At 37.2% G+C, this 12,920-nt stretch overlaps 1 protein-coding gene across 5 annotated transcripts in view; it reads right to left on the bottom strand.

The window, feature by feature from the left end:
• The window catches only part of ATP13A3 (ATPase 13A3), a 113,533-nt gene that overhangs the window by 13,958 nt on the left and 86,655 nt on the right, over window positions 1-12,920 (bottom strand). For all 5 annotated transcript variants that reach the window (XM_012780265.2, XM_012780261.2, XM_012780264.2 and 2 more), the window contains 2 exons: window positions 9,350-9,438; window positions 1,454-1,534 (listed from right to left, as the gene is read on the bottom strand). In XM_012780265.2, coding sequence (XP_012635719.1) covers window positions 1,454-1,534; window positions 9,350-9,438 — 170 coding nt within the window. The remainder of the gene's footprint in view (window positions 1-1,453; window positions 1,535-9,349; window positions 9,439-12,920) is intronic.

The raw sequence follows: 12,920 nt of genomic DNA, 5'->3' as shown, positions 1-12,920 counted from the left end.
CTGAGAGATATTCCAGTGAGTTAAGAATTAATAATTACTAAGTAATTCTTTATTAATGTGCACATTTTAAAAGACTCATTACAATGCTGCATCATTAGTGAAAAACATAATTTGGTTTTCTTATAGAGAATTTCAGTTAATACTGCAAAAGGATAAAGAGTAAACAGGACTTTTGTAATAAATATAAATAATCGTAAAATTCTTGATTAAATGGGACTTCTAAATTTTCCACAAAACATGGCTTTTATGTGAATCCTCGGGTCTTGCTCATTATTAAAACAATGCTTATATAATTTGAAGTCTTTTTCTTAAAAATGAGTTGTTCTCATTGAATTAATATCTAATATTAATTCTATGTCCATATTTCATCAGCATCCAACACAAATAGTTCTTTAGATAGTAAGAATAATAAATAGCATTTAACTGAAATGATGAACTAACACTGTAGAAAAAGGAACACTTTTAGAATACAGTATCTTAGATGTGATTTCCAGCATCCATAAGATAGAAAAAAATACATTCCACTGGATACCATAAAAAAGTCAGTACCACAATATCCATACTGTTCATAATAGCCCCAATTTTAATGCCAAATCACTTTTACGGATATAATTAAAAATAAGTATAATTTCTAAGTCTGCAACTATTTTTACTAAAGCATACATATTTCTGGACAAATTACTTTAACTTTAATGTGAAAGCCTATGTTATGAAATCCTTAAATTAAAAATTACAATAAAAATATATCTTCCTCTTTTATTTCTTATATTGCTACTATAGGAGTGAATTATGATTACAGCTCTGAGAGCAGACATAAGTTTATTAATAAGTAGCAAATGAGAACTTGCTAGGCTCCTTTTCAAGAAGCTGACCTAAAAGGCAATCCTAATGGGAGGGTAACTATACAACATATAATGAATCAAAAGAGTACTTAAGACTTCTAGAGGTCACTCAAAAGTAAATACCAAGGAGGAAGTTCCAGTAATCAATGCTAAAATTAGTTAAGTCCATAGTGGTCCATTTTACACTTTCAATAAACTCTCCTGCTATTAATATTCACTATATTTCCTGGAGAAAGCCCTCTCCTTTTCCTTCCTTAAATGGGAGATTTTACTATACATCACAAAAAACAGATGGGAGATGCCCACTATGATTTCATGGCCACTAGTTCATCTGTTCATGGGCTGCCCATCACTACTCATCACTAATATTTGCTATATCTCACTGCTTACTTTCCCCTATCTGCATGAGTGCAACTAAGTCATATCCCTTAATATAACTACTATCAGTTCATGGAAAAGGTTAGAAGAGAAGGCTAAATAAAATCTGCCTAAAATGAAACTGAGTTGGATTTCCATAATGTCACCTGCCCTCTTCCCCCATTTACCATTACATTATCTAAGAATCCCAAAGCAACAAAGTAGCTAGCTATTTGACTATTTGAAGTGCTTACCTCCACGGTGATAGATACAAAGGCATTGACAAGAACAATGATGAGCATAGTTACACGCCACTGATACGGTACACACACTATCTGTGAGACAAAAAATTTAAAGTTAGAATTGTACGCAATTGATAATACAGCACTATATCATAATTTCTAAATTTACTGAATTCCTATTATATACCAAACACTTTTACACATTATATGTTTAATCCTCAACAATGCCACAATGTATATATTATATCTATCCACTTTTCAGATGATAAAACTCAAAGTTTTAAGTAACTCAAGGTAAAAGAAAATATTAAGTAGCTGAGCTTAGAGTAAAATTCTAGTCAGATTTAAAAGCCCATGATCAACTAGATCATAAATTTCTAAACTAGTCCCTATTTTTCAAATAAAAACCTATTTTTAAAATCTTTTTTTCCTTTCTTTCTTAACTTTTTTAGAGACAGCGTCTCACTCTGCTGCCCAGGCTGTGAGTTCAGTGGCCCTGATCATGGCTCACTGTAACCTCAAACTTGTGATCCTCCTACCTTAGCCTCCCGAGTAGCTAGGACTACAGGCACACCGTGCCCAGCTGATTTTTATTTTCATTTTTTCGTAGAGACAAGGTCTCTCTATGTTATTCAGGTTGGTCTTGAACTCCTGGCCTCACGTGATCTGCCCACCATGGCCTCCCAAAGTGCCTGGATTATAGGCATGAGTCTCTGTGCCTGGCCAAAAACCTGTCTTTAAACAATAAGGTAGATATCACTCTAATAATGAAGAATTGGTAAAAACTCATATTATTAGAAAGACAAATTCACAAGAGAACTAAGAAACATAAGTTTTTACTTTAAAATCTGATTATTTCTAATGCCTAAAACAAATAAAGGGGAAAAATATTAATGCATTAATCCTTTTATAGTCAGCAAATATTTATTGAGTACCTGAAACTGGGCTAGATGCCAAGTAGCAGCATGATCTAACACGATTTAGGAAAAACATTATTACTTTTTAAGGAAAACATTATTGTCTTTTTTAGGAAAAAGACAGAGATTCAGAATAAGAAAGCTGAAAGAATCTAACAACTGACTGGCTATGAAAAGAGATGGACAAGACAAGAATAGCCAGACAAACATGAACACTTCTGACTAAGATAAATAGTGGTACCAAGTAACAGAGTAGAAACAAGGTTGAGAGAGAACATTATAAGCTGAGTTTTTAACATGTTAAAATGGAAGTTACTGTTGGGTAGAGCACTCAAGAAATAGTCAATATGTCAGTGGTTATGCAGGTCTAATGAAGCTGAGGAGCGAGAACTAAGTGAGTTTTTAACATATAGATGGCAATTAGAGGGTGATGCCATAACTATAGGTGAGATCACCTGAAATATACAGGTGACAAGGATAAGAACAGAAATGTGAGGAACAGTAACATCTGAGGAAGAGGCAGAGGGATTGGAGCTACAACGGAGAATGAAAATGAAGAGTCACAGAGGTAAGAAAAGGCCTGGAGAGCAAAGCATCACACAATTCCAGGGGGGTATGTCTTAAGAATGATGACATGGGCCAGGCGCGGTGGCTCACGTATATAATCCTAGCCCTCTGGGAGGCTAAGGCGCGAGGATCATGTGAGCTAAGGAGTTCAAGACTAGCCTGAGCAAGAATGAGACCCCGTCTCTACTAAAAATAGAAAGAAATTAATTGGCCAACTAAAAATATATAGAAAAAATTAGCTGGGCATGGTGGCGCATGCCTGTAGTCCCAACTACTTGGAAGGCTGAGGCAGAAGGATTGCTTGAGCCCAAGAGGCACTCTAGCCCATGCAAAGTTAAGACTCTGTCTCAAAAAAAAAAAAAAAAAGAATGATGACGTGGCTAATTGTTCAAGTACTGCTGGAGAGCCAAGTAAGATTGGAAAGAAACATTTGGAGGAGACAAGTTCACAGGACTTAACCAACAAAAGGATTGTTAGTGGCCCTGGTAAGGGCAGTTTTAGTAGATTTGCAAGGCTAGTTGCTAGACTGGTTGATGAATGTGTGGGAGGTGAGCTGAACGTAGCAGTATTTCAAGAGTAAGTTTGGCTGTAAAGCAGAAAACATATGTGGCATATGGTGGAAGAGAAATATAAACGTTTTCTTATTTTGCTTAAAGTGGTTGTGTAAATCCCTCAATGATGCATGTAAGGAAACAGACATACACACTGCTGCTAAGACAATAACCTGGCAACCTCTCCGAACTTCAATAAAAAATTCTAAATAGCCTCTGATCAAGCAATTCCGTACATCGAACCTATAAGTAGATATAGGTGCAAAGATTCATAATATAGCATTGTTTATAATAGTAATACACTAGATAGAAACAATCTAAATATCCATCAAAACAGAACTAGTTAAATTTTTGAAAAAGCCCACGAAATGGAATATTCATTCCCTAAGACTCATATACCTGCCCAAACCTGTTGAAGAGAATTAAGTCTGACCTCATTCATGCAATGGAGGTGAAAACCCCAAACAAAATCCCAGCGACTCATATCCAGAGAGTTTAAAAGAAAGAACACATCATGACCAAATTGGATTTATTCTAGGAATGCAAAGTTAGTGCAATATTTGAGTACTAGTCAACTATAATTTACCACATTCTCCAGGAAGAAAAATTATGTGATCGTTCAACAGCTGTGGGAAAAGCATTAGATAAAATTTTAAAACCATTCATGTTAACAATACTATAGAAGGAAGCTTCCTTAACCTTCCTTAACCTGATTTCTATATACTAGAAATTTACAGCAAACAATATAGTCACTGGTGAAATATTAGGAGCATTCCATTTAGAGTCAAGACCAAGACAAGTGATAAAATTATCACTACAGCCGGGCGCGGTGACTCACGCCTGTAATCCTAGCACTCTGGGAGGCCGAGGCGGGCAGATTGCTCAAGGTCAGGAGTTCGAAGCCAGCCTGAGCAAGAGCGAGACCCCCGTCTCTGCTATAAAATAGAAAGAAATTAATTGGCCAACTGATATATATATAAAAAATTAGCCGGGCATGGTGGCGCATGCCTGTAGCCCCAGCTACTCAGGAGGCTGAGGCAGGAGGATTGCTTGAGCCCAGGAGTTTGAAGTTGCTGTGAGCTAGGCTGACGCCACGGCACTCACTCTAGCCAGGGCAACAAAGCGAGACTCTGTCTTAAAAAAAAAAAAACTGTCGCTACAACCAATATATTAATATATACAGACATGAAAAATATAGACAGAAGGTATATAAATAAGGACTATAAATGTCAGAAACAAATATTTTGTAATTAAGCCAAGAAGTAGCACAGAGGGGGGAAATATATATATATATATATATATTTTATAATTATTTATATATGATGACTGTCTAAACAGAAAGTCCTAGAAAATCTAAAATATATATCTAAAATAAATATATATAAATATAATTAATATATAATTAAATATATATAATATATAAAATAAATATATATCTGAATAAAGTCTGTCAAGGCTCCTGGATATTACATGAATATCCGAAATAATCACACTGAACATATCAGCATGAAAGAATTAGAAAATGTCGGCCGGGGCCGGGCGCGGTGGCTCACGCCTGTAATCCTAGCACTCTGGGAGGCCGAGGCGGGCGGATTGCTCGAGGTCAGGAGTTCAAAACCAGCCTGAGCAAGACCCCGTCTCTACCAAAATATAGAAAGAAATTAATTGACTAACTAAAAATATATATACAAAAAAAAATTAGCCGGGCATGGTGGCGCATGCCTGTAGTCCCAGCTACTAGGGAGGCTGAGGCGGTAGGATCGCTGAGCCCAGGAGACTGAGGTTGCTGTGAGCCAGGCTGACGCCATGGCACTCACTCTAGCCTGGGCAAGAAAGTGAGACTCTGTCTCAAAAAAAAAAAAAAAAAAAAAAAAAAAAAAGAAAATGTCGGCCGGGCGCTGTGGCTCACGCCTGTAATCCTAGCTCTTGGGAGGCCGAGGCGGGCGGATTGCTCAAGGTCAGGAGTTCAAAACCAGCCTGAGCAAGAGCGAGACCCCGTCTCTACTATAAATACAAAGAAATTAATTGGCCAACTGATATATATATAAAAAATTAGCCGGGCATGGTGGCGCATGCCTGTAGTCCCAGCTACCCAGGAGGCTGAGGCAGAAGGATCACTCGAGCCCAGGAGTTTGAGGTTGCTGTGAGCTAGGCTGACGCCACAGCACTCACTCTAGCCTGGGCAACAAAGCGAGACTCTGTCTCAAAAAAAAAAAAAAAAAAAAAAAAGAAAATGTCATTTTAAATAGACATCATTTTTTCTCCCCTTTTCTTTCCCCAACCTCACTTCCCTTCCTTCCCCTAAAAATAAATAAATGGATATCATATCATTTAGTTAACAAAACAATAATACTCTGGGGATAAATCTAACAAAAAATTGTGTATAAAAACCTTTAGGGAGAAAGATATTAAGTCAAGAAGACCTCAAGAGATATTAGATTGTTCATGGAAAGAAAGGGAAACTAACCAATTCTCCTCCAAATTTGATAAACTCAGTGTAATTCTAATTACAAGAGGACTTTTCCTGGTACTTGATAAACTGAACTTAAAATTTAAGAAGAACAGCCAAAAAGGTCATGATGAACAACAATGTGAGAGATGCCTAACCACACATCAAGATTCCTTACAAAGTTATAGCAATTTGGACAATCAAGTACTAGCACAAAGAATACTAAAGAGCAAAATATAGAGTCCCTAACAGGCTAACAGTCATATATATGGAAAACTGATATAGGATAGAGGGTATCACTGAAGATCAGTGGGAAAAGATGAACTATTTAATAAGTAATGCTGAAACAAATGGGTATTCATAAGGAAAAAAAAAACATTTGAGCCCTAGTCAACAGCTACACATTAAATTAATTCCTGATGGATTAAAGACTAAATGTGAAAGAGGAATATCTTTATTAAACTTTAAGACAGACAAGTCTGCCAAACTAAGACAAAAGAAGTACACAAAGAAAAATAATTATCACATATGACTATAAAATTATAATTTTAAAAAAGATATTATCAACAAAGTAAAAAGACAAGCCACAAACTGGGAAAAGATATTTATGAATATAAAGCCAAATACATGGGAACTCCTAAAAGAAAAGTAAGAACGAGAAAACATCCTACTAGAAAAAATGGACAAAAGGCATGAATTGGTAGTTCATGGAAGAAATAAAAATGACCAATAAACATGAAAAAATGCGCGACTCCATTAGTAGTTTAAAATTATTTAAAAGCAGATAGGCTTTTGGTAGGCTAAATTACTATTTTTTAAATTCTCTACAACATTGCACACCTCCTCATTTTTCGTGCCTGGGGTGAACTTCTCCCACCTTTACTCTTTGGCACACCATTATTTACCTCCCTACACCAAGAGACATGTAAAAGAAATGTTCATGGTAGCCAGTTAATACATGAAAAGACTAGAAAGACCCAATTATTTACCAACAGAAGAAAATGGAGCAATGAATTTACTATATTCCTATAATGTAATACCATGCAGCAGTGAAAGTGAAATACAAACAATGTTGATGGGAAAAGGCAAGTCACAAAAAAATACAGAGAGCAAGATAGCATTTTCATAAAGTTCAAAAGCAGGCAAAATGATCTTTTATGACTTCAAACATATATAGTAAATGTATAATGAAAAGAATGAGGCCGGGCATGGTGGCTCACGCCTGTAGTCCTAGCACTCTGGGAGGCCAAGGCAGAAGGACTGCTCAAGGTCAGGAGTTCAAAACCAGCCTGAGCAAGAGCGAGACCTCGTCTCTACTATAAATAGAAAGAAATTAATTGGCCAGCTAATATATATAGAAAAAATTAGCCGGGCATGGTGGCGCATGCCTGTAGTCCCAGCTACTTAGGAGGCTGAGGCAGAAGGATTGCTTGAGCCCAGGAGTCTGAGGTTGCTGCGAACTAGGTTGATGCCATGACACTCGCTCTAGCCTGGGCAACAAAGTGAGACTCTGTCTCAAAAAGAAAGAAAAGAGAAAAAGAAAAGAATAAGGGGAAAAAAAAAATCAGAATAGGGGGTTCCCTTGAGGTGTTTGAAGAAAGGTACACGAGTGTGACTTATTGACTGATAAGGTTATGTTTTGCCCCCCCTCCCCCACCCGTCACTGACTTGAAGTTCAGGTAACGTCACTCTTTTTTAAGGTTGGATGATGGATTCATGGTGGGTTTTTTTTTTTTTTACAATTTTATTATTATGTTTAATAACTTAAACATGAGTGCACATTCTTTTTTATGAAAAACAACTATTTCACCATTCATGGAGGTTTTTTTTTTTTCTTTTTGAGACAGAGTCTCACTTTGTTGCTCAGGCTAGAGTGAGTGCTGAGGCATTAGCCTAGCTCACAGCAACCTCAATCTCCTGGGCTCAAGCAATCCTTCTGCCTCAGCCTCCCAAGTAGCTGGGACTACAGGCATGTGCCACCATGCCCAGCTAATTTTTTGTATATATTTTTAGTTGGTCAATTAATTTCTTTCTATTTTTAGTAGAGACGAGGTCTCACTCAGGCTAGTTTTGAACTCCTGACCTAGAGCAATCTGCCTGCCTCTTGGCCTCTCAGAGTGCTAGGATTACAGGCGTGAGGCTACCACGCCTGGCCATTCATGGAGTTTTTAATGAAAAGAATAAAAAACTAAATGGCAAGGAAAGAGGTTAACATGTGTAGACTGCTCAAGAAGTAGACCCGTAAAGGACAGAGCATAATGAGATAATGGAATAAAGGGTTTTCTGTTTTTAAAGACCAAGAGGCATTTAATTTGTTTTTAGAGAAATGGACAAGGAACGAGATGCAGAAACTGAATGGGTATAGTCTATAAAAGCTGCTACTTTAATCATGTTCCTTATTCTTTTTAGAGTATCTTTGAGTTAAGATAACTGAATCTCAGAAAATATAAAAAGAAGAGGCCGGGCGCGGTGGCTCACGCCTGTAATCCTAGCACTCTGGGAGGCCGAGGCGGGCGGATTGCTCAAGGTCAGGAGTTCAAAACCAGCCTGAGCGAGACCCCGTCTCTACCATAAAAATAGAAAGAAATTAATTGGCCAACTAATATATATAATATAAAAAAAAAAAAAAAAAAATCAAGGCCGGGCGCTGTGGCTCACGCCTGTAATCCTAGCTCTTGGGAGGCCGAGGCGGGCGGATTGCTCAAGGTCAGGAGTTCAAAACCAGCCTGAGCAAGAGCGAGACCCCGTCTCTACTATAAATAGAAAGAAATCAATTGGCCAACTGATATATATATAAAAAAAATTAGCCGGGCATGGTGGCGCATGCCTGTAGTCCCAGCTACTCGGGAGGCTGAGGCAGAAGGATCACTCAAGCCCAGGAGTTTGAGGTTGCTGTGAGCTAGGCTGACGCCACGGCACTCACTCTAGCCTGGACAACAAAGTGAGACTCTGTCTCCAAAAAAAAAAAAAAAAAAAAAATCAGCCGGGCATGGTGGCTCGTGCTTGTAGTCCCAGCTACGCGGGAGGCTGAGGCAGCAGGATCGCTTGAGCCCAGGAGTTTGAGGTTGCTGTGAGCTAGGCTGACGCCACGGCACTCACTCTAGCCTGGGCAAGAAAGCGAGACTCTGTCTCAAAAAAAATAATAATAAAAAATAACTAAATCTATATAAAAAAAAAAATAAAAAAAAAGAAGAGATCCTGGGGGCGGGGGGATTGCAGAGTTTAGTCTCTTTCCCCAGTAATATAAAAGCACTGGAGGGGGATAAATCCTAAACCCTTGTACAAGACGATCCAGAAGTCTCATTTGGCTATTCAAATGTCATGCAATACTGTGTCACTTTCTATAATTACTGTCTTACTACTGCTATCCCAGTTACTATGAACCATCAGATAACCAGTAATAAATGATGTGCTTAAAGCTTACCTGAAGAACCTGGTCAATAGAGGCAACTGGATGTAACATGATGAATAATACAAAAACATACAAAATAATCACAGATACAACAAAAAAATCTGGAAAAGAAAGTAAAACAATTAGGAAATTCCTTTAAATAAAAAGGCATCCAATAACAACAATAACAATATACCCATACCAATAAACAACAATCCAATATACCATCATTCTTAGATCTGGTTTTTTTTTTTTTTTTTGAGACAGAGTCTCGCTTTGTTGTCCAGGCTAGAGTGAGTGCCGTGGCGTCAGCCTAGCTCACAGCAACCTCAAACTCCTGGGCTCAAGCAATCCTACTGCCTCAGCCTCCCAAGTAGCTGGGACTACAGGCATGTGCCACGATGCCCAGCTAATTTTTTATATATATATCAGTTGGCCAATTAATTTCTTTGTATTTATAGTAGAGACGGGGTCTCACTCTTGCTCAGGCTGGTTTTGAACTCCTGACCTCGAGCAATCCGCCCGCCTCAGCCTCCCAGAGAGCTAGGATTACCGGCGTGAGCCACCGCGCCCGGCTTAGATCTGGTTTTGAATACTTAAACTTACATTGTGAAATAAATAAAGCATGCACTCTGTTATTTCCTAGAGTATGAGACATTGTTTAGGGCCCCCAAAAGAGTAATGTAAGTGATGTGATATCACAGATATTTAAAGCCCATTAACATTAACCTTAAAAGTACTTCAAAAAATAATCAGCACTAAAAAATAAGATACAGATCCTTACGGACATGTGTATGTCCCTCAGATAGATAGCTACTTTGTAAGACAATCAAGCCAACATATAATTCACAAATAAGGAACTATATACGAAAAAATTAGATCATTTAAAACATGTATTTGATAATTATCGTTGATTGTAAAAATGTTGAATACATTTATTTTCAGTATAAGGCATACCATAATCCTAAAGAGAGGCATTCTAACTTCAATTTAAATATATTTTTGGTAAGTGAATCCCATTTTTTCACTGATTTACTCTGTGAAAATATTTATAAAGAAAATGTTAGCCAAAAGCCAAGAGACTAAAGCTGATCTACTATTTTAAATGTGTGCTAACCTTATGGCTTGCTATGGTGCCTGGGAATGGCAAATCCAACCAGCAGTACTTTGATTCACTTTCCTCAGTCAAAAATAGAACTCTCTGCTCATGGCCATTCTGCTAAGTGTGTACATACAAGCATGCCCATATATAAAAATAAGCCATAAGAGAGGTTCGGAAATTTTCCAATTACATTAATAGTCCCAAGTGCTTTTTTCCCTTTTTTACTTTGGTCTGAGCATTTATTTACAAGTTCCTATTTGAAGTCAGCTTCAAATTCAAACTTTACCAAGACCATGTATAACCAAAACCTTTTCATGAAGCCTTCAGATTGGTAAAGAAGTTAATGTCCTTTTTAGCGACTGTAAATGAAGGATCTTAATGCCATTTTAAAATGTGAGAGTTATTTGTAAATATAAACTTTGCTGATATGTTAGCGCAAAACAATAGGCCAATTTACCATTCTATAGAAACAATACTATGATATTTATTTTTTATGTTTATATATTTTATAACTATATATACCTCTGGGTTTCAGATCAATATTTAAAAAAAAAACTATGTATACCCTATATACACATGTGTATAATTCCAGCAGCTTAGGATGAAAGTTGTACTAATGCTCATGTCAAAAGTAGGGATTCTTTTCCCCTGTAAGCCACTGACCAACAGAATGAAAAAATTTGGGATGCATGCTGGGTAAAAAGCAATTTTTTCTAGATTTTTATTTTTAAAAAATTTTACTAAATCATGAATAGGAAATGTAACATTCTATTTCATAAATATAGCAACTAAAGTAATATTTACATTATCTAGTCATTCAAGTAGTTATTATGGCCAGTAAAAGAAAAAGTGCTTGGAAAAGTGTTGGTTCAAAGTAGAGAAACACAGAAATTAAAAAAGACAAAAATCAGAAAAAGGGTAAAAGGAAATGGTCAGAATACAAATGTGACAGATACCAAGGGAAACTGAAAAAGAATTTTATTTCAATAAATAACCCATACTGAATGCTTTTCAAACCCTACTGCATTTTTACAACTACAACAAAAATAGATTTAAGATCCAGTTCTTAACACATGCAAGTTATCAGAAAAAAAAAATTACTCAGGCTCAGAAGCTTCTTATATCTACCTAAACAGTGTTTCTCAAATTTTCATCTGTCTCTTTCTCAGAGCCATCCCTTTGATCTCACTTCTAAAAATCTGCCAAGATTTCCATGTGAAGGAGAAAACAAATAATGGAATCTATCTTTGTTTAGCCTGGACAGAAAAAGAGACACTACTGAAAAAAAGGTACCATGTGAACTGAAGGCTGGCAGACTTACATAACCACACAAAATTTAAAAATCAATTAAGAATTTCAACATGGAAAAATCAGGTATTCACTTTACAGAGGTATAAATTCTAGTAGACTATTCTCTCAGCTCCGGAATACTTCTGGTATTATCAGTGACCACTTAGTAATCCTATTAAAGTGCAAGCACTCTTAGCCAGAAGACAGCTATCAAAACAAATTCTGTGTTGATTGATGGTCACTTTGGACCAGGGAAGAGTATTCTTTATGTTAAAGTTTTAGATTCTGTTTTAGATTGGTTCTTCCACAAAGCTACATGATCCTGACTGGGCGTGGTGGCTCACAGCTGTAATCCTAGCACTTAGGAGGCCAAGGCAAGAGGATCACTTGAGGTCAGGAGTTTGAGACCCGCCTGAACCAGAGTGACATCCTGTCTTTACTAAAAATAGAAAGAAAAAAAAATTAACCAGGCAAATAAAAATAGAAAAAATTAGCCAGGCGTGTAGTCGCAGCCACTCAGGAGGCTAAGGCAGGAGGATTGCTTAAGCCCAGGAGTTTGAGTTTGCTGTGAGCTAGGCTGCCACCATGGAGCTCCAGTCTGGGGAACAGAGGGAGACTCTGTCTCAAAAAAAAAAAAAAAAAACTACATGAACCTGAACAAGTCATTGAGTGCCAATTTATTTTATCTATAAAATGCGGATGTGATAAGAATCCCATAGGAAAAAAACAGATTTAAGTACTCAAAATATAAAACAATATATAGGCCGGGCGCGGTGGCTCACGCCTGTAATCCTAGCACTCTGGGAGGCCGAGGCGGGCGGATTGCTCAAGGTCAGGAGTTCAAAACCAGCCTAAGCGAGACCCCGTCTCTACCATAAAAATAGAAAGAAATTAATTGGCCAACTAATATATATAATATAAAAATCAGCCGGGCATGGTGGCTTGTGCCTGTAGTCCCAGCTACTCGGGAGGCTGAGGCAGGAGGATCACTTGAGCCCAGGAGTTTGAGGTTGCTGTGAGCTAAGCTGATGCCACGGCACTCACTCTAGCCTAGGCAAGAAAGCGAGACTCTGTCTCAAAAAAAAAAAAAAAAAAACAATATATAAATTCAAGTTATTATTAAGTATGTTCCAGCTTATGCGAGGATAGATTTGTTGATGGAATATGGCATCAAAATAAGGTATCATAAAAGATTTTCTTCAAAATTCCCTA

The sequence above is a fragment of the Microcebus murinus genome, chromosome 1 (assembly GCF_040939455.1).
Source record: "Microcebus murinus isolate Inina chromosome 1, M.murinus_Inina_mat1.0, whole genome shotgun sequence".
Taxonomy (NCBI): domain Eukaryota; kingdom Metazoa; phylum Chordata; class Mammalia; order Primates; family Cheirogaleidae; genus Microcebus; species Microcebus murinus.
The sequence above is the reverse complement of the archived record's forward strand: the minus strand, read 5'-3'. Positions and strand labels throughout refer to the sequence as shown.